Raw genomic sequence first — 25,392 nt, forward strand, 5'->3', positions numbered from 1 at the left:
CAGAAGAATACTTTGTTGATTTTTTATGTGAAAGTCCATTGTTATGCAAGATAAAAATAATTGCTTTTCAGTATACATGTACATAGATGGATCTTAAAATAAGCAACTTTTTTTTAACAACTATGAAGTTTAATATGAAAAACGCATCACATATATTAATATCACTAGGATGTGACAAAGTCTACCAATAGACAAAGTGTGATTGTGTTAGGAATCGTTATCCATGTGAATTTTTATTTGAAAAAAATCGAAATGTTGAAATTTATTGAGACGTGAAAAAGAAACTATTCCACATTGAGAAAGCCATTTACTTTCATATTTTGCACTCAGAAAGGATCAAAATCCTTATTACCAGGGTAGGTGCCTTTTATTTTAAGCTATCGAGAAATCCGACAACACCATGAAAAGAAAGGAGACAAACTTATATAATAATGTTTATTCAAATTGATGTATTGGTATACTTAATTACATTTATCAATATAGTTGTCACAATCTAACTATATCATACCGGAGTATGACTGGACAAATGCTCTCCTTGGAGAGTTACAATGTAATTCTTTCTGTATTGTCTAATTATTTCTGGTCACATTACATGTATCTTTGGCAATCAAAGACTTGATCTTTTGACCAGGGACGAACATACCCACTATTTTGACAATTGAAAACTTTTTACACCATAATGATTTCATAAACATTTATTCTTTTCTTTTATAAATCGTACCCACATAACGAAAGTCAAATCAAGTTATGAACGAAATGACATAAAATATGTTACATGTATATAGTACAATGAAAAATACAGTATACAACAGTCAAATGTAAATGTACAGGTATTGTTGGTTTTTTTTTTTACTTCTGCGGATCGTTGTTTAAACCTTCATTGCATCAACATTTACTGGATTTTTTTTGCTCGATCAAGAAGCGCAGATGCTCGCAAAGTGTATCGCGGAAATTTGAAATACACGGAAATTCCCCGATGTACACGATAGACATATTGATATTTACTGCAGTGTATAATATTATATGTCATGAAGTATACACACACCATGTAAGTCAGCATTCATGATTTTGTATCATCCTCCGAAATAGACATGGATGCTAGAGTTTCATCGAGGTCGTTCATTTGTCGTCTGCCATGCGATTTTCTGTGTGGGTAACAGTCGGCAGCTGCAGGAGCGCGATGACGCAAAAGCCGTTTTCTTCCACAGCGCCTGAACCGTCTCTTGATATTGCGTGGCACTTTGGAAACAGAGAAAAATTCGGGAAGCTCATTTAATGGAATTTCTTCTCCTATGTAAAATCTCTTCTGGCGTCCATTTTTATTACAGAATCGATTTCGATGAGGAAGTTTGTATTCTGTAGCACCCTGCTGTGGTGTGTCCTCCAATGACATATTGTCATGTGGACTATTGTTCTGCAGTTCTAGATAAAATATATACAAAAAAGTGAATTAAGTCGATCTTGATAATTCTAGTACATACTTATTTTAATCTATATATCATTAAAATCTTCTTTTTTTTTAATCTTTAAAATGATTATACTTCCAATCTCCAATTCATTGTGGTGCAATGTCTATTTTTACAACCGGAAAATTTAGAGGATAAGGAAAGGAAACATTTTTAAGTTTCATTGGACAGGATTTAAATAATACAATTATTGTTGCCACAAGTATCACAATTATAGGAATTATACGTATCCTTACGGAGTTCACAATGTTATGACCGCAATAAACAGACCCACCATCTAACTGCATATTCATTGTGCGTAAACAAATATTTAGGCTGATCGTGTCTTCAACCATTAAAAAAAGTTTTTCGTTATTGAATAGTCATATAGTGTTATACTGGAAAATATGTTGGCGAAATTGCCATATAATACTTACTTTGTGTATTTACACAAGTAAATTCAAATTGCGATAGAACTTACGTTTTAATGTACATGGCTTAATGATTTTGTAATATGTAATTTGTAATAAATATTTACCTTGAATGTAAACATTAAGTTCTTCTGTTCCATTCACCATCGCTTCATTTAGTTCTTCTTGGGAGGAAAACGTGATGAGATCGCCATCTTCATCTGAAAAATACAATTTCATATCAAAGAAAAAATTGACTAAGTAAATCATTTATGATTTCTTACTAAAAAATATAACCACGAAATTAAAAAAATTATCTTAAATTCTATATATATGAAAATATACGGTATCTAGAATTAAAAATATCAAAAGTGAAATAATGCACTGTTTACACACCTTTCCACTGTAGAGATTCAATTTGTACATGAGGGAAAAGTTCCTTTATCTTCGTCACCAAAGTAGCATAATTCACAGAACCCTCCACTTCATACCCAAAATTAAATCCAGACTCAAAAACAATGTTTATTATCATTTTATAACCGGAGAGTTTGTGTTTCTATTAGTAATTTTGATTATGTATGAAATTAACTCTGGCGTGTGTAGACTTGTACTTTGGCGTCAGTTGGTGCGCTTTTGCGCTATCCGGCGCTTTTATAGGGCGCTTAAAATAATCATGCGACAATGTTCTAAAAATAAACCCCTAGAATGTTCTGAATTATTACCTTCCCACGCATGAACTTTGTTTCCGCTTAACCCCGGTTTGATGAATATTTAATAGGTAAAATAATTCGCAGTTTTCCCCTCAATCTCCCCTTTTGATTCAGATTTTTTATCCAAAATGATATAAAAGGTCTTCTTTTTAACAAAATACATGATATCAACCAAAAATAGCACGGATTTTTGAAAATATTTAAAGAATAAATTCATACTTATGAATATTAATGAGGTGAACTTTCCTTGAACTCTCACGTGATTTTTCCAGAATTACGAAATACCAGTCACATGACACCTTCAAAGCGCCTATATAAGGGCGCCCAAAGCGCCATCGAGCTCACAAGCGCCCAGGAGAAGATTTGATAGCAGCTGAACGTATAAGTCTATCGAACAAACTAAGGTACTGTAAACTATAAAGTTCTCACTGAAAAGTCCGATTTGTTTGTAAACAGAAACACGTGTGACAAACCATGATGAAAGTGAAAGTAACCCTGATGTCAGCCGTAGAGCCAGAGATGCGACGAATGTCTTTTGGAGACAATCCTGACTTTGGTGATTTGAAGAAGAAGGTTTCTGAGCTGTTTAACGAGACTGACACTGAAATGCTGTTCCAATGGAAAGGTAAGACTGACAAAACCTGCAATTAGTTTACGTACGATTTTCCCCCAAATGAGTCCGTTACATTTTTTTTTTTTTAAAAAGTACCTCATTGAAAAAACAGATAGAAATTACTTTTGTACTTGAAAGAGAATAATGCAATAACGATGTTTTTCAATGTGACTTTTTGTTTGCATATAGATAGCGAAGACGACATGATCACGATGTCGAGTGAAGAGGAATTCCAAGAAGCGCTGAAGAATATCAGCGACGGACTTCTGAGAATCTTCATCAAAAGAGTGAATGGTAAGATTTTAGAAACTTTTTATCTTAGTTGTAGATTCTTCTTTTTTGTGCTAGTTGAAAATTGCAAAATTCCCAACTAACCTATTTTAATGTAACACTTGAAACTAAAATTATTGTTTTACCTTGCATCCTCAGATTGTACCAACGGCTTGAAAGGAGGAAATGCAGACCATGAAAATTCAGATTTTCGTATGGTAAGTTAATTTGCTTACTTGGTTTCTGCTTTTGTAAAATATTTAAAAATTAACTAGTTTTTAAAAATAAAATATTGCTGAATCCTATAAAAAAAAAATGTAACTTATAAAATTTAATTTTCTCCATAATCCGTAGAATATGGACAATGACATTGACGTTCGACCTAGAGTTTGGGAACGTCGCCTGGGTCGCGGAAAAGGGTGTGGTCTTGGTTGGAGATCGTTTGATGCAAGCCCCGCACGTCGGAGAGGTTGTTATGAAAGGAAAGAGTGGAGGCGTATGCGCCGCGCACTGAAATTTACTGAAGGGTTTGATAAACCTGAGCATGGATGCCGAAGGTTCCGAAGGAGGGACGCGAGAAAGCACGAAGATCGTCGCGATTTGATGAGGTCTGATGACGTAATTCCCGAGGGAGGGATGGAGGAGTGCCGCTGGACTGACCGTTCAGCCGGATGTCGAAAGATCCGTCGTTGTCAACGTCCGCTGGGTATGTCAACTGATGGATGCCGCCGGTCACGAATGAGAAAACGGGAAACTATGTATGAGATGGCAAGAGGCATGAATCGCTGTAGACGAGCAAACTCTGCTCCCCCTGCGCGTTTTCATGACGAAAACCATACAAGGTGTGGAAGAAGAATGCGTGGGAGGTTCGAACGGACAAGACGCTGTCGATCTGCTTCACTTCCACCACTAGAAAGGTCGTCTGCATTTCCTGCTGGGAGTTGCAAACGACGTTTTGGTTGTCCGAAAAGATTCTTGATTAAGTTAAAGGTCAAGAATGTGAAAAAGCGTGGATGTACTTCAGATGATGAATCTGGCTGTAACAGAGAAAGGAAATGTCTTGGAAGAAGATGTAAAAGTTATCGAAGGCGGGCAATGATGGAAGCTGATAAAGTCAAGGAAAATGTTGACGCTCCTATCACCCCCGAGGAAGACATGGAGCCTAGGATGGAAACGTTGAGTCTTAATGATGACAGGAGTGACGAGGATATGCAGAAGGACCAGCAAGATGGTACGGGAAAAAGAGAAAGAAGATGCAACTGCAGAAAACATACTTACCAGGAGGATGGGGAAGATGAAAACGACAGACCTGAGAGACGTAGAGGCAAGTGTCACCGGAATTGCAAAAATAAGTATGAAAGGAATGGCGATGTGTCCCAGCCTCAAGAGAATAACCAAGAAGAAGACAACAATGAAGCTGAATATTCCGATCAAAACCGCAGGGAGAGAAGGCGTCAGATAAAGGAATACCGTCGTGCTTTGCAAGAAGAGAGTAGCGCTGAATGCAGCCACACAAGTGGTAAAGGAGACCGTGGCTACCACAAATATGTCACTCTGAAAGTCAACATGGATGGAAATATGAGACCTAAAAAGCTGGCTCGAAAATTGTACAAGATTTTCAATCAGGACACCGCAATGGATGGCAAGACACCAAATGATCAAGATAGAAATCATTACCACGAGGATTGGTCAAGGAAAGATTTTGATTGGCCGAAGATGCGGTACCATGGAACGTGCCGCCGCCGCCAAGCACGCGGCTTTAGGAGATGCCGCGCAATGTCGCCAGAATTTTCCCGCCGTGATGTTGGCGGGTTTAGACTACGTGGCTGGTTTCGCAAGGACTGTCCTTGGTAAAGAATAAGAAAGGCGATAACATTGTTTCAAGTTTGAACGATTTATGTTATTTATACCAGCTTTCTGATTTATATTTACCTGTCTTTGCAAGTTTTTCTAGCTGTTAGTTTGTGCATTTTTGAATTGTGTACTTCAGTAATTTCTTAGTATAATATTGGTACTTAGTATATACATGTAATATCTTGATTTTAAATGCATACAAATCACCATTGATGTACTAGGTATATAATTAAACTTGCGTCTTTTTAGAACGATTTTCAAATCATGGACAGGTTAATTTTAGTATATATATGTTACTCGTAAATGTATCCTTTTATTTAATATTACTTGAACTATATTGCTTGATTGCAATGAAATGACTCTTATTCGTGTTTGGTAAAGTAAAATTACTTTCAGTGGAACCTATGTAACTATGTAATATATTCTTATCAATATCATGTATACGGTACGGTTTATCATGAAATAAAAGGGGAAACAAAAAATTCCTTTGCTTCTTGTTTGAAGATTTTTCCATACTAAGTGATGAGATTTATTCACAATAAACGTATCTTCATGTATAAACGGCTACGTGCATCTGCCTACGTCAAGAGATAAAAAACTCTCGACTTAGGAAGATGTGCTTCAAGAAGATTACGAACTAGCTGCAATGCGATTTTTTTTATCTGACGCTCCCCCCCCCCACCCTTCCCCAACAAAAAGAGGAGAGGACCACAGTATTGCAGACAATTACGGACTTGCAGCCATAGGAGTATAAAAATTTGCTCATCTGGTGTGCAAGTGAATTGATGCCATGTCAAAGGGTCGTGAAAAATGCCACACGATGGTCAGTGGTGAATATGCATGTACTGGTATTATGCTAGCAGACCCCGAAAAAATATTCCATTAATAATCGTACGTTGCCAAATTTTTGTACACCTATAGTTAAGGCCTTAGTACCGTTTGAATCTGCTCGAATACAAGTGTCAATTACAAAGTAATCAAATGGTATACATACATGTAGACTGGTTTTGGTTTACTTATATGGTATGTGAAACGATGATATTATCACTATGCGTAAAAATTTAAATTATTCAATGGATACAAATGTGCACCGATACATACAGTACATGAACAGGTTAAATTTCTTTCAATATGCATGCATTTAAAAATTATAAATTATTATCTGTAGATCTGTAGCTCCCAGTCTGGAAAAATTCCGACCGTCCATCTGAATTTTTTTAGACGGGAGCTACAGACCTGCAGCTAATAAATAATATGACCAACATGAATACCAGTTACAACGACAGCAAAAAGCAAAATGGAATGAAAACTGATAAAACTTTATTCAAGCACCATATATAATATTCTTGATTTCAGTAGGTTTACATTGATTCATAGTGACCCTAGATCGACAATAACAATTATGTCTACAAATATAACTTTCATATTCTGATTCACTAATATATAATATACTGATTTATTAACCATATAATAATTTACGTAAATCTGATAAAATTCTTATTCACATATGGTTATCAAGTCTTGATAATTGATCATGTATAATAATGCTCAAGTTAAGTACAACGAATTTCAAATTTAAAAAAATAGAACAAGAAAATTTCACGGTAGGGGTATAGAATAGCTCAATCTAATTGAAACTAGATGTTATGTCCGCTCGCTTTCTCGCTACACTGGGTAGCGAGTAAGCGAGCAGATCTAACATCTAATTGTAATTAGATTGAGAATAGCTCAGAGCATATTATGGTGGGACACCTCCATGTTATGACATACTTCCTATCGAAATAAAATCAAGTATACAGTCAAACTTCGTTTTCTCAAACTAGATGGGACTGTTTAAAAACTTCGAGATATCCAAGTGTTCGACATATTGAGGGTAAAAAATAAATGGTTGAGACTTACAAATCACTTTGACTATCAATTGTATTCGAGATATAATTACTCGAGGTATCAAAGTTCAACTGTAATTCTATAAAAACTGTTCGTTCCCATAATTGTTACCTTACAGTGTAGCGCAATTTGTAGGAAGCAATGACTTTGACTTATCTGTAAGTCATGATTTCAGCTAAGGCATTTAATATTTTACCTTTTTCAAACTTTTTAAAACTTAGTTTTGGTTCAATAATTGTAAATTTCGAAAATTCTAAACTGTTGAAAGTATCTTGATTATTTTTATACTTTTATCCACATAAATATCAATGGGTGTCCCATACCTCCTTAATTTTTCAAGTCACAACTTTAAAATTTAGAAATTAAATTCTGCTTGCATGTCCAAAAATTTCATTACAGTACTTTGACTTACAAACATGTTGTATCTTCATTAACAACAAGTAAATCCTTAAATTGATTTCCAACATTTCTATAATCTAATCACATAACTTTTATGACGTGTCGTCTCGCATCCAGATCAGCTAATATAATTGTCACTGACTTGCATTTTGCTTGAGCAAGATCTCCAGTTATCTCCATCTTATACAGAGAGTTCATCTTTCATTTCTTCATCTTCATCACTTTCATCAAAGCTTTCGCCACTCATGTCCAGAAAAGCAAACCTATTGGTCAGTGGGCAGTTTGCAACATATTGTGTTGTGGTTTTGTGTTTCTTTTTCACTTCTGGTTTCACATTTTCAGGTGAGGAGGCACTTTGCTCAGTATTTTTGTCCTTCTTACTTTTACATTTATGGGCTTTGCTTCTTTTCTTATATTTAGATTCTTCTGTGAGACCCTCAGGATCTAGTACATTCATCACTGCATCTAAAAGGCACTGATATACTTGCTGAAGATTTGAGTCCTTTGAAAGCAGTTCATTGATAAACATGTCAGGACTTCTTCGCTTCTGGAGCTCCATGCAAAAGTTGTACAGGAAAGTCCCGGAAAATACGTGGGATACACTTGGACTAGGGAAGGGGCAAAACAAAAGAAAGTTCAAGTGCATGGCAGCCAAAATGCAGGTTTGCAGCTGAGCAAAACTATGAATCAAATCGCTGTCTACTGGATGCTTTCTGCTGTGTTCAGGTCTAGCACTATATGGATGGAGTTTGGTTCTGACCTCTTTTATATTTTCAGTAGGCATGCTAAGAACTGCTGTTTCTATCATGTTCTCCTCACAGCCGGTAGCACCATGGTGAATTAGGACCCACTTCACTTTCAGCATTAACAGACAAACCAGAACTGTCTTCAAATGATAAACAGTTACTTTTGGGTCTGCATTTTTTATCCAAAATAAAACTATTCCCAAAACAAATTCCAGATCTTTGGTCATGTTATCTAAGCCAAAAGAAGGAATATCCAAAACCAAGCGGACAATATTTTCTTTGTCAGAGGGTGAAAGCTCTGGAATATCTGAAAGCTTTGGGAGTGAACCATATCCTTCTAACATTATTTCAGGACAGACAATATTTTTCTTTAATTGATAATTGTTTCGATCATACTCCTCTACAGCACATTTCCTGTTTGGGGCCATTTCTTCAGTCTTTCCAAGTACAGCAATGTCTTCTGAGAGCAGTATTCCATACATGCATTCCCTTAGTTTTACACTGCAATGATATGACGATGTTGTTTTGGGGCCTTCTACTTGAGGAAGGAGAAACTTTCTGTGCAATGTTATGACATCCAAAGAACTAGGTGGGAGGAATCCTTGTCTGTGAAGACACGCATACCAACTCGGAATGATTGATCCATTGTAACCTTTTATTGGGTTTCCAATACAATGCAATTTTCCCTCTGAATTTTCATTTTCCATGAAATAGGAATGCAAAGAAAATTCGGTATCAGAGGCATTGGCAGTGAATGCTTCCAATGTTTTCCTTATTGCCACTGTAATGGTTTCTTTCTGAATAGGGGTTAATGCTGTTGACATAATTTTCTCAATGCCTTCATTATAATTCTCTAAACTTTCCAACCAGCTGATCACTTTTTGCATCTTTGTATGCGTTTTTGGAATCCTAAACTGTGTTTTAATATTTTCATGTGATCTGACAGAGGAATAAAATGCATGGAATATGCGTATATCTACATAATCATTTCCAAGGAGGGTAGCTAACAGTGGCAGAACTTCTCTCCCCAGTGACGGAAAGAATTTCACAAAATTGTCCACATGATATCGTCGCGCAGGAAGATAATGGTACACACTGTCATCTTCCCTCCTCCCTTCTTGCAAAGTAAAATTTACACTGTCAAAAGGTATAAAGCCAGCACTTAAAGGTAAAATATAAAAATCACTGTCATATGACAATACTGGGCAGTCAAGCTGGTTTGCCAGTATTCCAATTTCTTTGTCAGCCTCAAAATCACAGACAGCAAACGGTACTTTAATTTCTAACAAGACTGCTCTGAAAGTGTCATAGGCCAAGATTGGCATAACTTTGCCTCGCTGTCCTTTAGCCATATGCATGGCCATTTCAAGTCTCTGCTGCACTCTCTTTAAAATTGTCTGAAATTTCTTGTCATCTTGTTCATATCCACCATCAAACACAACATACGGCTGAATATTACAGGAGCTCAGGAGGCTGAAGAATTCTTTGATTTTACGAGCATACTGGTCGTAATCTCCACCATGAAGGAAATCTACATGGTTATTATAGAAAATGAGATGGTACAGATTGTTCCCATCTATGACTACCTTCGTGTCATGCAATGGAAACTCCTTTAAAAGCTTGAGATTATCATCCATGAAGGTTGTCAATCCCGAAATCCCCATGTTGCACTATTTCTAGAACACTGTAACAGAGGAAAAAAATACAAATGAAATTAAAGTTTGAACAAACTCTGTAGAAAAAAAATATGCAACAATGACAAACCTAGATATTACTTCTATTCAATACCGTGCACTTTACAAAATTTGAGAACATTTTGTTGGAATACCAGCATTTCAAAGATCTCTTAATCATAAAAACCAACAACAACAAACCAACAGATAAAATCAACAAAAACCCGACACATTTAATTTACCTAACGAGAAAATCACAATGTATATGATTCAATAATTTCATCGTCCATGTCATCAAAATTTAGTAAAAAGACAGAAATATGGCCTGGTCCAAAAAATGATTAAAATCATGTGGTGGTATGGCAAACTGGATATTATAATATCTCGATAAAAACCAAACCGAAACAAGACCATGTTATGGATAGGTTTATATCCAGCTGTTGATTATCTTTTCCCGAATGTTTAAATAACACAATTTTACATTTTTTGAATTCTGTTGTTTCTAAATCTGATATTAAAAAAAAAGAAAAATGTATAACGAGTTTTGACTTTCGTATTATTCCGGATAATGTGATATAGAAAATTTTTTAAATTATGCAGCACTCATGAGTTCCTGTGTTGAAAACAATCATATGACAACCTGAGAAACTTGTTTAGCCTCCGGTAAGATCCTTACAATAAACAGGATGCTTTAATAATTTAAATTCATGCAATTTGAAAAAAAAAATCTGAATCAGCAGATTCAAGCTGTAACAGATGCAAATATTTTTCTGCAACTGTTTTAGCGTAAAATGCAAATGCTAAGCATTGCAATTTACAGCTTATTCCTGATTAACATGTAAGTTTAATTTACTATTTTCTTACTTATTTTAATCCTGCTTTCACCACCAGGAATGTCAGCTTCAGAAGTAAGATGGACTGCCATAGTCTTAACAACTTCTATCAAGGAATGGGCATATGCATTTCAAAAAGGCAGGTTAATTCAATTCAATTCAATTTATTGACAAAAACCACACGAAGTGCAAGTCATACACACAGAATACAGATATATCCCCGAGTACCCAAACTCCGTCACCATAAGCAGAAAACCTCCTGCGTTTCTCTGTAAATTATTTTTGTGGTTTTTATCATTTGCAATCACTAAATATAATCTGAAACAATATAATTTATAAAATTATTTACAAAAATATTTTTATTTTTATACAAATAAGCCCTCTTAATAAGACGTTTATCACACGTGCTTATTATATCTTATGAACCTAACTCCGTCACCCACATGCTCTATGATATATGGCAGGGAATGAAGACACATTAACAATTTAGTTAAAACTCCATTTGTATCTAGGTCAAGTTGTAATAAGTAAAAATGGTGCATACAATTTAAATTGTTTTTAATTTCATCGAAATGAAATGATCGCCAGAATAAAAAATGGGTCCATGTAACAACAATCACAATGGCCTTTTCAGAATGTATGGATGCCGTTTGATTTATGTCCTTACATATTTCAAATATTTTATATCATTAATTAATATATTACTTATTATATTTTTTATTTATTACATTTTTAGAATAGAGCATATTCCAAATAGCGATATACCGGATATATCTATACCCTGTATAAGGCAAAAGTATCGGCATTAGCGATTTGACGTTATCATCAATAGTAGTGCATAAAGGCTATTGTGGACTGAAAAAAATGTATTAATTACCTTAATCAAAAATGTATTACATGTGAAATGTTTCATCTTGACCTCTCTAAAAATGGCTGACCACCGTAAATGATCGAATGGGCCCGCATGCCAGAAATATCGATATTTTATTGCACCCGTGAAAAAGTTTTAGCTGATTTCAAACAATTAATGGTGCATAAAATGAACAAGGTTTAATTCTGTTATTTCTTGACCCATTCTTAAATTTAACCGTTGCAAATTGTTGACATTTGATTAAAGATTTTTGACATGTAAAAAATGACGTCATAATCGTTCTTGATTTCAAACGGCGAGGAGTTTCCCGAAAGTGACGGAGGTAGTGGGCTATGCGATAATTAGTGCATAGATTTTCTTATGTTAAATGCATCACTTATGAAGTTACAAATATTTCTTGTTGATTTAACGTTAATGAAAAGAATTTAACGTGAAAGAAAATTAAGAATTAAATGTTATATATACATGTATGTGCCTGTGCACCTAATCGAGACTTTCAGTATTGATCTGTTGTCCAAAATATTCATTTGATGAGTTAGGCTTTAAAGGCTGTGGTTTTTAACTGGGTGGTTTACCTCAGGTAAGTTCAGGTGGGGGTGGAGACTATATCGATAAAGGTGTGAAGCCCCGAGGGGAAACACACTCGCTTGTATATACATGTCTATATACACGAGGTGTTAAAATGCTCTCAACAGATTTTTTTTTCAATGATCTAGAAAAATATCGTATAAAAGCATGAAATAACCGTGTGGTACATGGCCAAAATCTTTCGTTTGTTTAAACAAGTTTCTGACGGGATCTAGTGAGAGTTTATCGCAATGTTTTATGAAATATGTAATCATGGTACCGTACTCAAATACTAATGCAACATTTATACAATATACGTTTGTATTACTTCTCCGATCAGCTGCTCAAGTGCACATGATTCGACCTGCTGCGCATGTTCCAGAGTTGTCTGTACTTGTTTCTTTTTCGGTTTCGGCTCGTGAAAATTCTCAAAGAAATATGATAACTAAAGTTATAAATCGTGGACGCAATATTTGATTTAATTTAATTCTGTATTCTCAATTTTTCACAAACATCTTTATTAATAAAAGAAAGTTTTCACAGATGATCGGCGCCACGTGATTTTGACAGACTGCAGGTGATCAGCGCGTTTGGTGTGGTACATAAACCAAGAACGAGTAAATTTTTAATTCATATCTTTCACAGAGCAGAAAATTTAATTTAATCACTGTCAACAGTAGTTTTTTTTTATTATAAAGACATGGCGTTTTATTTTCACGGTATCCATCAAAAGACAAAAATTAATTGCGCAATTGTCGTGAGTGCTAGACATGGTATACACAGGACAAGTAAACAAATGTCAATCATTTTCTTACATCCAATCTGGGGCCTCAATTCAGTTGTTTTACAGGGGCACGCTGACCAGTTAAATTTGAAGGCGATGCTTATTTTCTCGGTCTTTAAGCACAATAATGAAATTAGTTCAAAGTTAACATCAGTCATGTATTAATTAGATATCTTATGTACAATAGAGCTGGAGCTAAGACAAGCAAAAGGATACATTCACAAAGATGTAATTTTGTTAACTGTGGAGGATCCAAAATCCAATGTAGGGAGCGGAGGTGCCACGGTCAATGCTCTTTTGACAATCACAGAGTACATTAGTGCCCAACAAGGCCATTCAGTAAGCCAATTTAATTTATGTATTTATTCAAATAATTATATTGATACGTTGCAGACTATTTTAAATGAAATATGCGATCAATGAAAAAAAAAATTGGCTACCGGTTTGCAAAGTAATTTTGTAATAGAAAGAACACAACACATAGATAAATCCTATCAAATTCACTTAAGAAAATAAATTTAACTCAGAATGTCAAAAAACCTCAGACTAGAATCTTCATTTTAATATACACTATTCTACTGTTCATAAGCTGTATGTTTAGTAAATAATGCTTTGAGACTTTCTGAATTATGTGTATAATTATGAACCATAACTCTTATTGAAAATACACCTTTCACCCCAAAAAAGTTGACAAGAAGTGCCATTTTGTTATAAACTTTACTAATTACATGTACAACTTTCAAGAATATTTTCAATGTTTAACTCATTTAAGGTGGCTCTATACACCCACAGTTTATTCCAATTTTCAATAGAAAACCACAAAACATATACTTATCAAATAATAAAATAATGATAGGGATACTATAGGTATTTTTAAAGAATTTTTTTAATGTTTTTTCGTGTTTTTGTAAAATATTTTTTTAAAAGACAGCTATTAACAAATTGAGAGAATTTTTTTTGTCATATGATGGATATTTCCTTCGGACACATGAAAAAAATTATAACACTTCTTAACATTCAAACATGTTATTATTGCAATTTTTTAAAGTATTTCCCCAAAACATAATTTTTCATATTTTCTTACTCTGTTGACAAATCATCTGAAAAAGTTGCTTAATGTTATAAGAAAATGTATTTTAATAAATGTAACATAAAAAATTGAATGAAAATCATTGCAAATAAACACAAAAAATATTTTAAATTTTATTTGGTATGAAAGTTCCTCAGGTAAGGGTTATCGTTCCTAAGTCCCAAGGCCAAAACACCTTGGGGATTTTTCATTTCTGAGTTGAAGAAAATTTCCTAAATATCATGATGGAATGATAAATACATACATACTTCATTATAGGCCTGTATAAGTGAATATATTCGCTTTAATGCAAAACTAAATCAAATAAATACAGGGGAAAATTGACTAGGCTAGTAGGATTTATGTATCCCAACCTGAGAGAAATTCAAAGCAACCCTCCCATCCCCTTAAGGTGTCGATATTAATGTGCATTAAAGTATATTATAATTGCAATATTTTCACACGTTTAGAATTTTCTTTCACTGTATTCAAATAAAAAACACGTTTTAGAAAATTTTGGAAAGTTAAAAAAATTATTGTTCACAACGGGATTCGAACTCATGACCTACAGGATAGCCACGAAACCACTGCGCTATCGTGTAACATATACGAAATGGGAAAGAAACTATCTAAAAAATTATACTTGATTTTATTGTTTATTTCGATAAATAATACCACACAACGTGAAGGTATCACATACCACATTACTTGTAAGTAATGGATTTTCCAATAATGAAATTCAATCTATTCATTTAACAAACTTTTCAAAAGAGCGGCCCCCATACATTTCGCCTCAGTTTAAATCAGCCAGTACCGGAATTGCCTGCTTCCAGATTTACTTTTTTGCGTACTGCGTCATCAAAAAGTGGTGTATAGAGCCACCTTAAAAGAGTTCAAAATTCAATATCATAAGTATCACTTATAAGACTAAATATGAGTTATCTTTCTTTAATTACAATATTTAATGTTGCTTTTTGTAGGTTATTAGTGCAGAGGTTCTTGAGCAGTCAAAAATCCTTATATTACACAGCGTAAGTGATATGTATATAAATGAAATGTAAAAACTTATTTTGATCTGGTATTATCTATTTAAATTAATACATTTACATAATTTTGTATGTACATTCATGTTTATAAACTGGATCAATCATTTATTTTATTAGTTAAAAGTTTTTAATACCTTACGAGTGTAAAATTTTTCTTTCAATTTTCAAATCATTTTTTGGAGACACTTTTATTTAAAAGGGTCGGCAGTATCCATATGACCAGTGCGGAAGGGCTTTTGTGACTTTACCTGCCTCATATGTTACACCTGAATATGATGGATTGATCTGCAATATAGACATCCTTATCAAAAATATCACTGAAAAGGTATTGTATCTACCAGCCATCATGAAAAATTTTGTTCATTTATGGTGTTTTTTAAATTGAGCAGAGTGATCATTCTCATGCTGCATGAGTCTATACTGTATACAGGGTTATTTTTGCCCTTCTTCGCTTGCAAATAGTTTTGCTCCATCTTGAATTTGCCCAGGTGTAGTTGTGTTTAAAGAGAGATAATTTGAGACATTGGAATTCGTCCAGTCATAATTTTGCCTGCAGACAACATTCAACAAGGGAGAAAGGGGCAAAAATAAAACGGTGACAAATATTTCCCGTAGACAGTAGCAAAATCATTTCTTCCATGATACAAAATTGAATAGCATTAGTCATTGGTATATCGGTAAATTCATTTAGATGATTTCAATTATAGGAAACAACTTTCTTGGTAATAAAGGTTTAAAAGGTGAAAATTAAAAATAAATGAAATATGCTCTAGCTCTGCTGTATAGAATTACCACATCTCACATTTGTAAAAACGTGAGTGTCAGAGATCTGGTTTATAGTGTTGTATATATTGTAAAATAAGAGAAAATATACTGTAAATATGTTATTGATTCAAACCTCTGCAATTTGTATTAATCCAGACTCTAGCTGTAATTTTTCGACCAATTCTTCGAAGTCAACCTACTTAATATACTTTTTGGCTTAAAACCTTGAAGCAAAATTGAGTCATACATTTTGTACCTGTGTTGGTACACTTCAACTGACGTCAATTATAAATAAGTCGAATTAACACCTCTAAACACTGTTTGATTTGATTTTTAATCTTGATATTTTTTCATATGTTTACAAAAAAATATCAAGATTAAAAATCAAATCAAACAGCGTTTAGAGGTGTTAATTGGATTTATTTATAATTGACGTCAGTTGAAGTGTACCAACACAGGTACAAAATGTATGACTCAATTTTGCTTCAAGGTTTTAAGCCAAAAAGTAAATTAAGTAGGTTGACTTCGAAGAAATGGTCGAAAAATTACAGCTAGAGTCTGAATTAATACAAATTGCAGAGGTTTGAATCAATAACATATTTACAGTAGCATTTTCTCTTATTTTACAGTTTTAAACAAAAGGGAAATAAAATGCATTCCTTAAATCTACACATTGTAATAAAATGCCTGAATTTGCACCATAATATTCAACCCAGTATTCAGTAAGGATTAATGTTGTATTGATAACTTAAGATCGTTTTTTTTTTATCAATTCTCTGCCATATTGTCAAACTGGTGTTAACTGGGGATATAGTACATAACCTAGCCTGAGGGCATGAATAGTTAACGCTTCCATCACCTTTTGATGATTTTTAATTAAAATACACATACTTGTGAAAGAAATACATTTGAAATTGATAAAAGGGAAAATATCGAAGATATCTTTTTTGACACATTATCATTTTTCACTCATAAAAGTTCACAGGAACGAAAACAAATTATTCCAGGAGATTTATAAAAGGAAATGTTTACATCTTTTCACCGTTCGTAACTCACTTGGAATACGTTGCACAATTTTTCAACGTTATCATCGGGGCTATTTCATGGCTGGTGCAATGCAAATATCCCTGTAGACTTTCTATTTTTGGTTGTGTATTTAAACCTGAAGGGATGGAGGGGGGCTGGACATATCAAAACAGCTAGATAATAATTTTTCAATTAGTGGATGAATGTAGTTTGAGCACAAAGATATCTATAATTATTGAAATGTCAAGGGAAAAGTGGTGGAAGCAAAAACTCAGGACAGAGTATAGTTCACCGGAAATTTCATTTCACCGCTAATGTTACCGACCATTTATCGCTGCTGTAATTATTTGTCAAGATTTTAGTTCAGACTCTTACTGATATATCATATACCGTATGGCTTACTGTAAATTCCTAATTAAACGCGAGGAATTAATATCCGCGTTTCATCGCGAGAAGCCCGCCTCGCGAATTCTAAAATCTCGCTTTTAATTTTGGGACAGATGTAATCTACATGAAACTATGATATAATAACGGCATTCGCGATTTGATGGTAAAACATTGAATCGCGGAATTAAGTACTCATGTAAAATAAGGAATCTACAGTATACAATGTGTACATAATCATGATAATTGTTCACACCTCTGTGTGACTTCTTACTATGTGTTGGTATATACACATGGGTCAACCTGTGATCTTATCGAAGTCGGCAGGCATGATTAGCACATGTGGGAGAGTTCAACTGTGTATAAACAAGTAGGCCCTACCCAGACTAATTCCAGAGACACTTGGTTAAGATTTCATCCAGAGTTTTATTTTGAATCCAGAGAAAAAAGCTCATGATTCTGTTGTTTTTCACTTTTGCCCAATAATGTTTTCCCCCAGTAGTTATCCTTTGTATGATTCTCATTTTACTTTAACCTTGCCAAATAAATTTCCTATGATCAATATGCATGGCAGCATGTTTATAATGATCGAAAAAGTGAATCAATCTTAACGACTGAAGTAAGAAATATAAGAAGAAATAATTTTTGTTTACAATTAATTTGTTATGATAAATTACTACAGAATATCAATAAAAATTCAAATGAATGATTGCGAAATAGTCGTCGCAAACCAGTTTATTTACAGTAAATCGCTAAATAAAGTTGCAGCAAATGTAAGTTAAATAGTTTAATTACAGTAAATTTCTGTACTATTCCTAACATGACATTTTTACATAAATTTTATAAGTAATTTTGTTGTTTTTTACCTCATGTACCATTGGTATGGTTCGAGAGAAATAAACATTCATTCAGTGTGTGCACTTCAAGACTCCTGTCACTTACAAGTCTGCTTACCTTAATGGTAAACACGGTAATATTTAAAAGGTCTACATTAAACTTGTCAGACTGGTAGAATAAACATTTGTTTTGTTGGACCTTTTGTCGGTAGGAAGTATATAAAAGAATTAATACATGTATATATTTACATGCAAATATGTTTCTTTATTTGAACCTATAAAATAATGAAAATGTTCAATTTTGTGTAAACTTTTTCAAGACTTCACAATGATCATTGCGCGCGCTTATCGCTTTAGATTATTGTAAACATAGAATCTCGGTAATTTTAACAATTCTGAACAATTTTTCTTTATCAAACGAAAATAGAAGTAATAAACAGCAATGTTAAAAAGTTCACCTGGATATGAACTTGGTTGGTAATGTGATCAAATCTTTCGTGCAGCCCTTTGGGCTTCACAGGATTTAATCACAAGACCAAACAAGTTCATATCCCTGTGAACTTCTTAAATTGCTGTTTATTTCTTCAGTATTTAAGTAATAAAGTAAAGATGATGATTTTGGTTGGGGCATGGTGAAATCCAATAAAGCCGAAAGGGATTTATGATAGATTTAATCATGCTCCAAACGAAATTATCACCTTATAATATTCAAAGAATGATTCCTTATTACTTCTTTTTATATTTATTATTCATATGCATATATTTTGATTTACAGCAAGTGTGCCTTTAAATATTAGAAAAGTGACAGAATGTAATTTTGATTTCTTTCAATTAATGAAACTCCTGCTTGCGTCCCAAAAATGCATCATTTGACATTCATTGGACTGTACATTACAAAGTCAATTGGTAGTGTTATCACAGACGAAGACACTGAAAAATGTAAATATAAGGGTATAATGATATGAAACAATGGATGGACTAGTCAGTGCATTGACTTTATAAACTGCACATATAACACGTCTCTCTGTTGACTGAAATTTGATGAATATACATGTCAATGAACTATTGTATATAAATCTCATAACTTGGTCATATTCAGAGGCATTCCTGTTTAACAAACATCCTGGGGTTAATTACCGTCTTTTGGAATTTTTCTGTCAATGAAGATCTGCCATTGTCTTTGGATTTTGAAGAAAAATAATTATACATGTATTGATCAGAATTGGAAATTTTTTTTATATAAAAATAAAAGGATGTTTAAATGACTTTTTTTGATTAGTCAAATATCTGCCCCTCATTTTAAGATTTTCAGCAATTTTTAAGTAGTATATCTTATAATCCTATTAAAGTCCAATTTAACAAAAATTGTTGATAATTTTCTCCATTGAGGGTCTTTTTATAATAAAAAGTGATTTGATAGCTTCCTGCAACTTAAAATGATAAAAAAAAATTGCTTCTTAACTAAATGCACCATCTCTATGCATGGTCACTGTTTTTTGTAAACTTGTTCATTGCTCCCTGTGATTTGTGCATTGTTGCCTGTAAACTTGATCATTGTTTAATGTAAACTTGCTCAGTGCTTCCTGTAAACTTGCTCATTGTTTCCTGTATACTTGCTATTCAAGTACTAAATGTAAATATGCTCATTGTTTCATGTAAACTTTATCATTTTTTTAATGGAAACTTGTCCATTGTATCCTGTAAACTTACTAATTGTTTCCTGTAAACTTACTCATTGTTTCCTGTTAACTTGCTCATTGCTTCCTGTAAACTTACTCATTGTTTCCTGTAAACTTGCTCATTGCTTCCTGTAAACTTAATCATTGTTTTCTGTAACTTACTAACTGTAAACTTAATCATTGTTCCCTGCTGTAAATTGCTAACTGTAAACTTGATCATTTTTTCATGTAAACTGCTCATTGTTGACTGTAAGTTTGCTATGTGTTTCTTGTAAACTTCTTCAGTGTCTCATGTAAACTTGCGCAGTGTTTCTTGAAAACTAGCTTTTTGTTTTATGTGAACTTGATTTTTACAGTTGGCTGTAAAGTCTGGACCAGGACTATGGGTCAGCAGTACAGACATGTTTCTCTCCCTTCCCAAGGAATGTGGTAAGATATTTCCTAAGAAATATTGTGATTGTTTCAGTTGTTTGTAGTTATTTTCAAGTACTGTTCACATCTGTTTTAAGAGAAATTCTCTCAACCAATAGAAAATGTTTGATCTAGGGTAAAATACTTAAAAAACAAGTGGCTAGAACTTAAAAATTACATCGACATATCCATTGTATTCGAGATATCGGTGTTCGAGATATCAAAGTTCAACTGTACTTGTTTTTAATTAAGAGAGAAAATGTCATTTACCATGTTTATGCAAAGTCTCCCAGGAAGATAAGTTTTGCTTAGGAAATTCTCCCAGTTTCAAAAGGTCAAAAGGTATAATATTGGTTTTATTGGTAGTAGGCATTGCAGAAAAAATATGAATTATCTACATAACTCAGTGTTATGGGCTTTGTAATTTTTTTTGCAAAGACCACAACGGTTTACATGTGTATGTCCCCAAAAAGAACCAGAAAGAACTCTTTTTGTGCACACAATTAGTCCAATATTGGTTTACAGGTAGATGAGAGATCACAAACAAAGATAGATAAAAACATTTAACCTTATATGGTCATGCAAGAAAGCTAATGAAATACCAGTATATCCAGTGTAATTTAAGCTTATCAAATGTTTCTTATAATGATTTATTCTCATTAACTGGGCTGCGTTTTACAAAACAACTTACGACAGAGTCGTAAATATTTTCAGTCTCATGGAATGATATTTAAAGAACAAAACTTAGACAAAACCATATTTATACAACTACTCTGATGTCCATGGCAAAATTTTACAGCCATGAGAATGAAACATTGATTAGTTTGTTTTTGATTAGCATTCATTAATTTGGTCGTAAGTCAGGGCACCCTGATTTAATGTTTAACTTTTTCATAACGACAAAGAAAATATGCAATTAGATTAAAAAAATTAATTTAAAGGGACTTTGATTGTACATGTATACACATGTGCATGTAATTGCAATTTTTGTCAAAAAAACTGTAAATTGAACACTCACTGAAAAAGAAAAGTTGTTTGAGCTTATTTTAAGTCTGCGTGTTTTCAAGAATCTGCTAACAAAAAGAGCTACATTTAGTGCATATGGAAGTACCCTGGGTTCAATATTTTATGGGAGGGGGGGTTCAATATATCGCAGCAATATTTTGAACCCGGGATCAATAATTCGCGGGGTTCAAAATATTATTTGACACCAGTACATCTTAATTTAAACATTTCAATGAATGTATAACAAATACTGATGTATCCTATATATGTAAATGCTGTTGTCAATCATTTTTCACAAATGACCAGATAAAAATGTTATTTTTGATATGTTTTATCTCTCTATTTTTAAACTACCATATTTCATCAAACGTTTTGTTTTCATGCTTCTGATTCAGAAGTAGTGTAAACGTAGATGTTTTTGTAGACATTCCCTGGAAGAACTGTGATGCCTGTGCCATTACTGTTCCTGCTTCACCACAGTACTGCAAACGCCACGGAGTCTATAAAATTGACAAAGAGGTACAGTACGAAAGCAAAGGGTACAAAACCAACTGTACTTATATGATGTTGGAACTTGCTTTGACATACTCAAGGGAGTTTACATGTACATAATCCATTTTGTTCAAATATTGTACAGTCAAACTTCATTGTCTCGAACTAGATGGGACTGTTTAAAAACTTTGAGATATCAGAGTATTTGAGATATCGAGAGTAAAATACTTAAAAAATAAGAAGTTGGGACTTACAAATCACTTCGACATATCCATTGTATTCGAGGTATCAGTCTTCGAGATATCGAAGTTCAACTGTATTTGTTTTTTTAATTGATTGACAGGGCTTTATTGAAAACATTCTCTATCAGAAAGATGTAGGCAGCTTAGAGTGCTGTGAAATTAAGGATGGACAGGTTCCTGTCGTGAGTACAATTAAATCAGAAAACATTTCAGGACTTCTCCTACAAAAATATTCTCCTACCAGTTTGGTGCAGTTGAGTTGTAACAACATTAAAGCCATTCATTCCAGTAGGCTCCTTTCATTTACTAGTTATAGATTTAAGACCTTAAAGTTTGTTGAATTTGTGTCTTTAGGTCTGTTCTGTGGTATTCTTTAACTACGCGATTGCTCAGAAGTTTCTGGCATTCCATGTCAAGCCGCCTCTGGATGCGTGTACGTACATGGGGTTGGACAGTGGAGAACTGCCAATCCAGGTTTGTGGTTACCTTGACAAGATGTCTTCATCAGGTCTAATAGCGTCTCAACTTGATGCATAACGTTTATAACCAGTAGTCTATTCGTATCTTGATATGGAAGTCTTACAGCTCCCAACACCTTTTTTATTGCCTCACACCTTACAATTTTTATTTGAGTCACTCAGGTGACCTTTTGCTAATGGTCTTCATTAGTCATTTTGTGACTTGTGTCTTGCATTATCAATTTTACATTTTTAACTTTTCTTGAAAACTACAAGGCCAATAGTTACCATATTTGGTTTGAAGCATGTCTATAAAAATAGGAATCTAAATTATGAAATTCAAGACTTTTAATACCACCATGGGTGCCCATATTTGGCGGGGCCAAATATGTTAACCCAAAAAAAGTCAAAATTTCAATCATCATCTCCCACACATGTGAAAAAAAATTAAATGCATTGTTATGATGTAATGTAGCTCTCTACATAAATTGTTAAATTCATAGCCCAGTATGACCATAGAGTGAAAATATATTTATTTAATCTTAAAAAATCTTCTTCTCTACTCCCATATATTTTAGAAAAACAAAATGCATGGTTATGAAGTCCATATAGCCTTCTCCCATCCCAAAGAATAAATCAAACATGTGTTATATTTTAGAAAATTGACTTTAATTTCCTATGCATTGTATGTTTGTGTGCTTATGTGCATTTTAAATGAAACCATGAATATTATAAAAGAACAACCATTAAAAGCCTGCAGGTCTCTTTTTACCAAAAGTTTAATCAATTTATAAATCGTAAGGATACCAGTCAAAGGCATTTTGGATTGCAGTTTAGACTCCAAAATGTATCTTAAAATGCAAAATTGACACCCTTTGAGAGGCCCGTCCAAGGGATTTGGACATCAGGTGACTGTCAAGGCCTGTAACTCAGGCTGTAAGACTCTTGTTTGTTTTAGAAAATCTTTGGAGATTTGAAAATATTTATACAGTATATAATAATATTGATAGAATTTTAGAATTTTTGTGATTGCAATAATTATATCATCTTTAAAGAAAACGATGCATTGAGTTTATGATTAAGTTAATTTATAAACAGTTTCTGGCTTAATTTTTTAAAGTTTTCTGCTGTGTGAGGAAAGTTCTTTTCACAATTTTTTTTTCATCTGTTTGCCAGCTATCTTTATTCTTTGATGTGATGATGCCAATGGCTACAGGAGTGACTGAGGCCGATTTTGTAGATGGCAAGTGGAGCAGAGCTGGCTCATCCGGTGATTCAGAAACTCAAAGAAGGATGAGGAAAGCAAGGTCATTGCTATGGAAAGAGCTTGGAGAATACAAGATATGGGCATGTAAGTATATGAAGTTCAAATAAAAAAAATTGAATACAGCATGAGGTAAAATCATATGGTAAAAGGAGAAGAGGCCAAGAATATATTTTTTTACAGTGTTGTGATTTTTCTGCAGAAACAAGGGATTTCCGCAGATTTGAGAGTCAAATTGGTAATTAGACCAGTGAAGACCCCCCCCCCCCCCAATTGATTTAATTTGATTCCCCTTTTTTCTTCCTTTGCCAATAACATCCTTCTTGTTAAATTAAGCCATTCATTAATTAAGGTCTCTCCATATCCCACACATTTATCACTGACATGTCTGAGCCAAAGGTTTTTCCAATCAAATTGTACCTGTCTCTTGTTTGAGCAGAGCAAAAGGAAATTTCTATGTATTTAAGAATTTGATGGCAGCTAGCTTGCCTTTCAGATGCAAGATCAGAATGATAAGATATTATGTACTATTATAGTATATGAATATATATGCATGTATATATTTAAAACAATGTATAATACAGTACCCTGTTTAATTTAAAAGTTAATTGTTGGCTTCATAGTTTTTTTTGATATCCTAATACAGTAGAACATGGTTATAGCAAACACACATATAATGAATTGACGCTTACAGGGAAGGGATTCCTATTCCATGTGACTTTTTAACATGTTGTAAACTTGATAGAAATAATGAATTACGCTTATAATGAAGCAAAATCACCTGTCCCTGGTACTTCGTTATAAGCGTGTTTTACTGTAATGTTAAGCAGAAAACCCGGTCTGGTTTACTTCATGAAACTGAATACGGCAGGTACATGTACCAATGGCTACCATACTGAAAGCGCACACTTTATAATTATTTCTGATGTTTGCTTTCCAAATTTTGAACATGCCTAAGACTTTCCGCCTGATGGAACGGACTTCATCCAACGTCTCCAAACATTGAACTTTTTTTGCCATAACACGGAAAAGGTCAAGAAAAGCATGCTAATGGAAACAAATGGGTCAAAAAATTTATCATTCACTGGTCCTCCATAATGTTATAAAATGTGATTGAGGTTGAACATTTAAAGTAGATAACATGTATTTCATTTACTAGCCAATTACTACAGTAACTATCAAACCATTTAACTTTAGCTGAAGTACCAAGTATTTTGTATAACAAAACATGATTTCTAATCATTTATTGCATATATTACACTAAGCCTAAATAGAAGACCATAAAAAGAACAAACAAAATCAGAATTCAATTAAGATATGAAAATTTACAGTTACATGTATGCGATACATATGAAAAATTTAAGATTCAACACAACTACAATGGCCCTGCAAAACATGGAAGGCCAATGATTTGAGAGTCAATGGTTATGCAAAACATGTCATTTCAAAGGACACTGAGCAATTACTTTTTGACTAATGTTTAAAATACTACTATAAACGTATTCTATTGAGCGCTCTTGATGGAAAATGGCCAGCAAGCACAGTCCAGTATTTATTGCATTTGATGTGCACTATTTTGCAAGATGAGTGCTTTAACAATTACCTGGCACCTAGTTGATCCTTTGTTTTTAAATTTTTGAGAAATTAATCCTT

The 25,392-nt window shown here is 33.5% G+C and overlaps 4 protein-coding genes across 4 annotated transcripts in view; 2 read left to right on the plus strand and 2 right to left on the minus strand.

Annotated features, from left to right (window-relative positions):
* Positions 1–421: 421 nt before the first annotated feature.
* Positions 422–2,690, minus strand: LOC128189833 (uncharacterized). The gene is made up of 3 exons (XM_052861603.1): positions 2,252–2,690; positions 1,984–2,076; positions 422–1,422 (listed from the first exon to the last, which is right to left on the minus strand). The coding sequence occupies exons 1-3, from the start codon at positions 2,385–2,387 to the stop codon at positions 1,061–1,063; spliced, it is 591 nt and encodes a 196-aa protein (XP_052717563.1). The 5' UTR covers positions 2,388–2,690; the 3' UTR covers positions 422–1,060.
* Positions 2,691–2,897: 207 nt separating this feature from the next.
* LOC128189830 (uncharacterized) lies at positions 2,898–5,691 on the plus strand. Its single transcript, XM_052861599.1, has 4 exons — positions 2,898–3,190; positions 3,368–3,472; positions 3,608–3,666; positions 3,803–5,691. The coding sequence occupies exons 1-4, from the start codon at positions 3,040–3,042 to the stop codon at positions 5,300–5,302; spliced, it is 1,815 nt and encodes a 604-aa protein (XP_052717559.1). The 5' UTR covers positions 2,898–3,039; the 3' UTR covers positions 5,303–5,691.
* A 909-nt stretch (positions 5,692–6,600) lies between these two features.
* On the minus strand, positions 6,601–10,369 carry LOC128189829 (protein asteroid homolog 1-like). Its single transcript, XM_052861598.1, has 2 exons — positions 10,250–10,369; positions 6,601–10,018 (listed from the first exon to the last, which is right to left on the minus strand). Exon 2 carries the CDS (start codon positions 9,996–9,998, stop codon positions 7,770–7,772), a length of 2,229 nt encoding a protein of 742 aa, XP_052717558.1. The 5' UTR covers positions 9,999–10,018; positions 10,250–10,369; the 3' UTR covers positions 6,601–7,769.
* A 236-nt stretch (positions 10,370–10,605) lies between these two features.
* Positions 10,606–25,392, plus strand: part of LOC128189828 (L-fucose kinase-like) — a 53,058-nt gene continuing 38,271 nt past the window's right edge. The window contains exons 1-10 of the mRNA XM_052861597.1: positions 10,606–10,670; positions 10,899–10,979; positions 13,250–13,401; positions 15,112–15,162; positions 15,377–15,502; positions 20,224–20,296; positions 21,708–21,802; positions 22,119–22,199; positions 22,372–22,491; positions 23,652–23,826. Coding sequence (XP_052717557.1) covers positions 10,901–10,979; positions 13,250–13,401; positions 15,112–15,162; positions 15,377–15,502; positions 20,224–20,296; positions 21,708–21,802; positions 22,119–22,199; positions 22,372–22,491; positions 23,652–23,826 — 952 coding nt within the window. The 5' untranslated portion in view covers positions 10,606–10,670; positions 10,899–10,900. The remainder of the gene's footprint in view (positions 10,671–10,898; positions 10,980–13,249; positions 13,402–15,111; positions 15,163–15,376; positions 15,503–20,223; positions 20,297–21,707; positions 21,803–22,118; positions 22,200–22,371; positions 22,492–23,651; positions 23,827–25,392) is intronic.

This window comes from Crassostrea angulata, chromosome 6 (assembly GCF_025612915.1).
Source record: "Crassostrea angulata isolate pt1a10 chromosome 6, ASM2561291v2, whole genome shotgun sequence".
Taxonomy (NCBI): domain Eukaryota; kingdom Metazoa; phylum Mollusca; class Bivalvia; order Ostreida; family Ostreidae; genus Magallana; species Magallana angulata.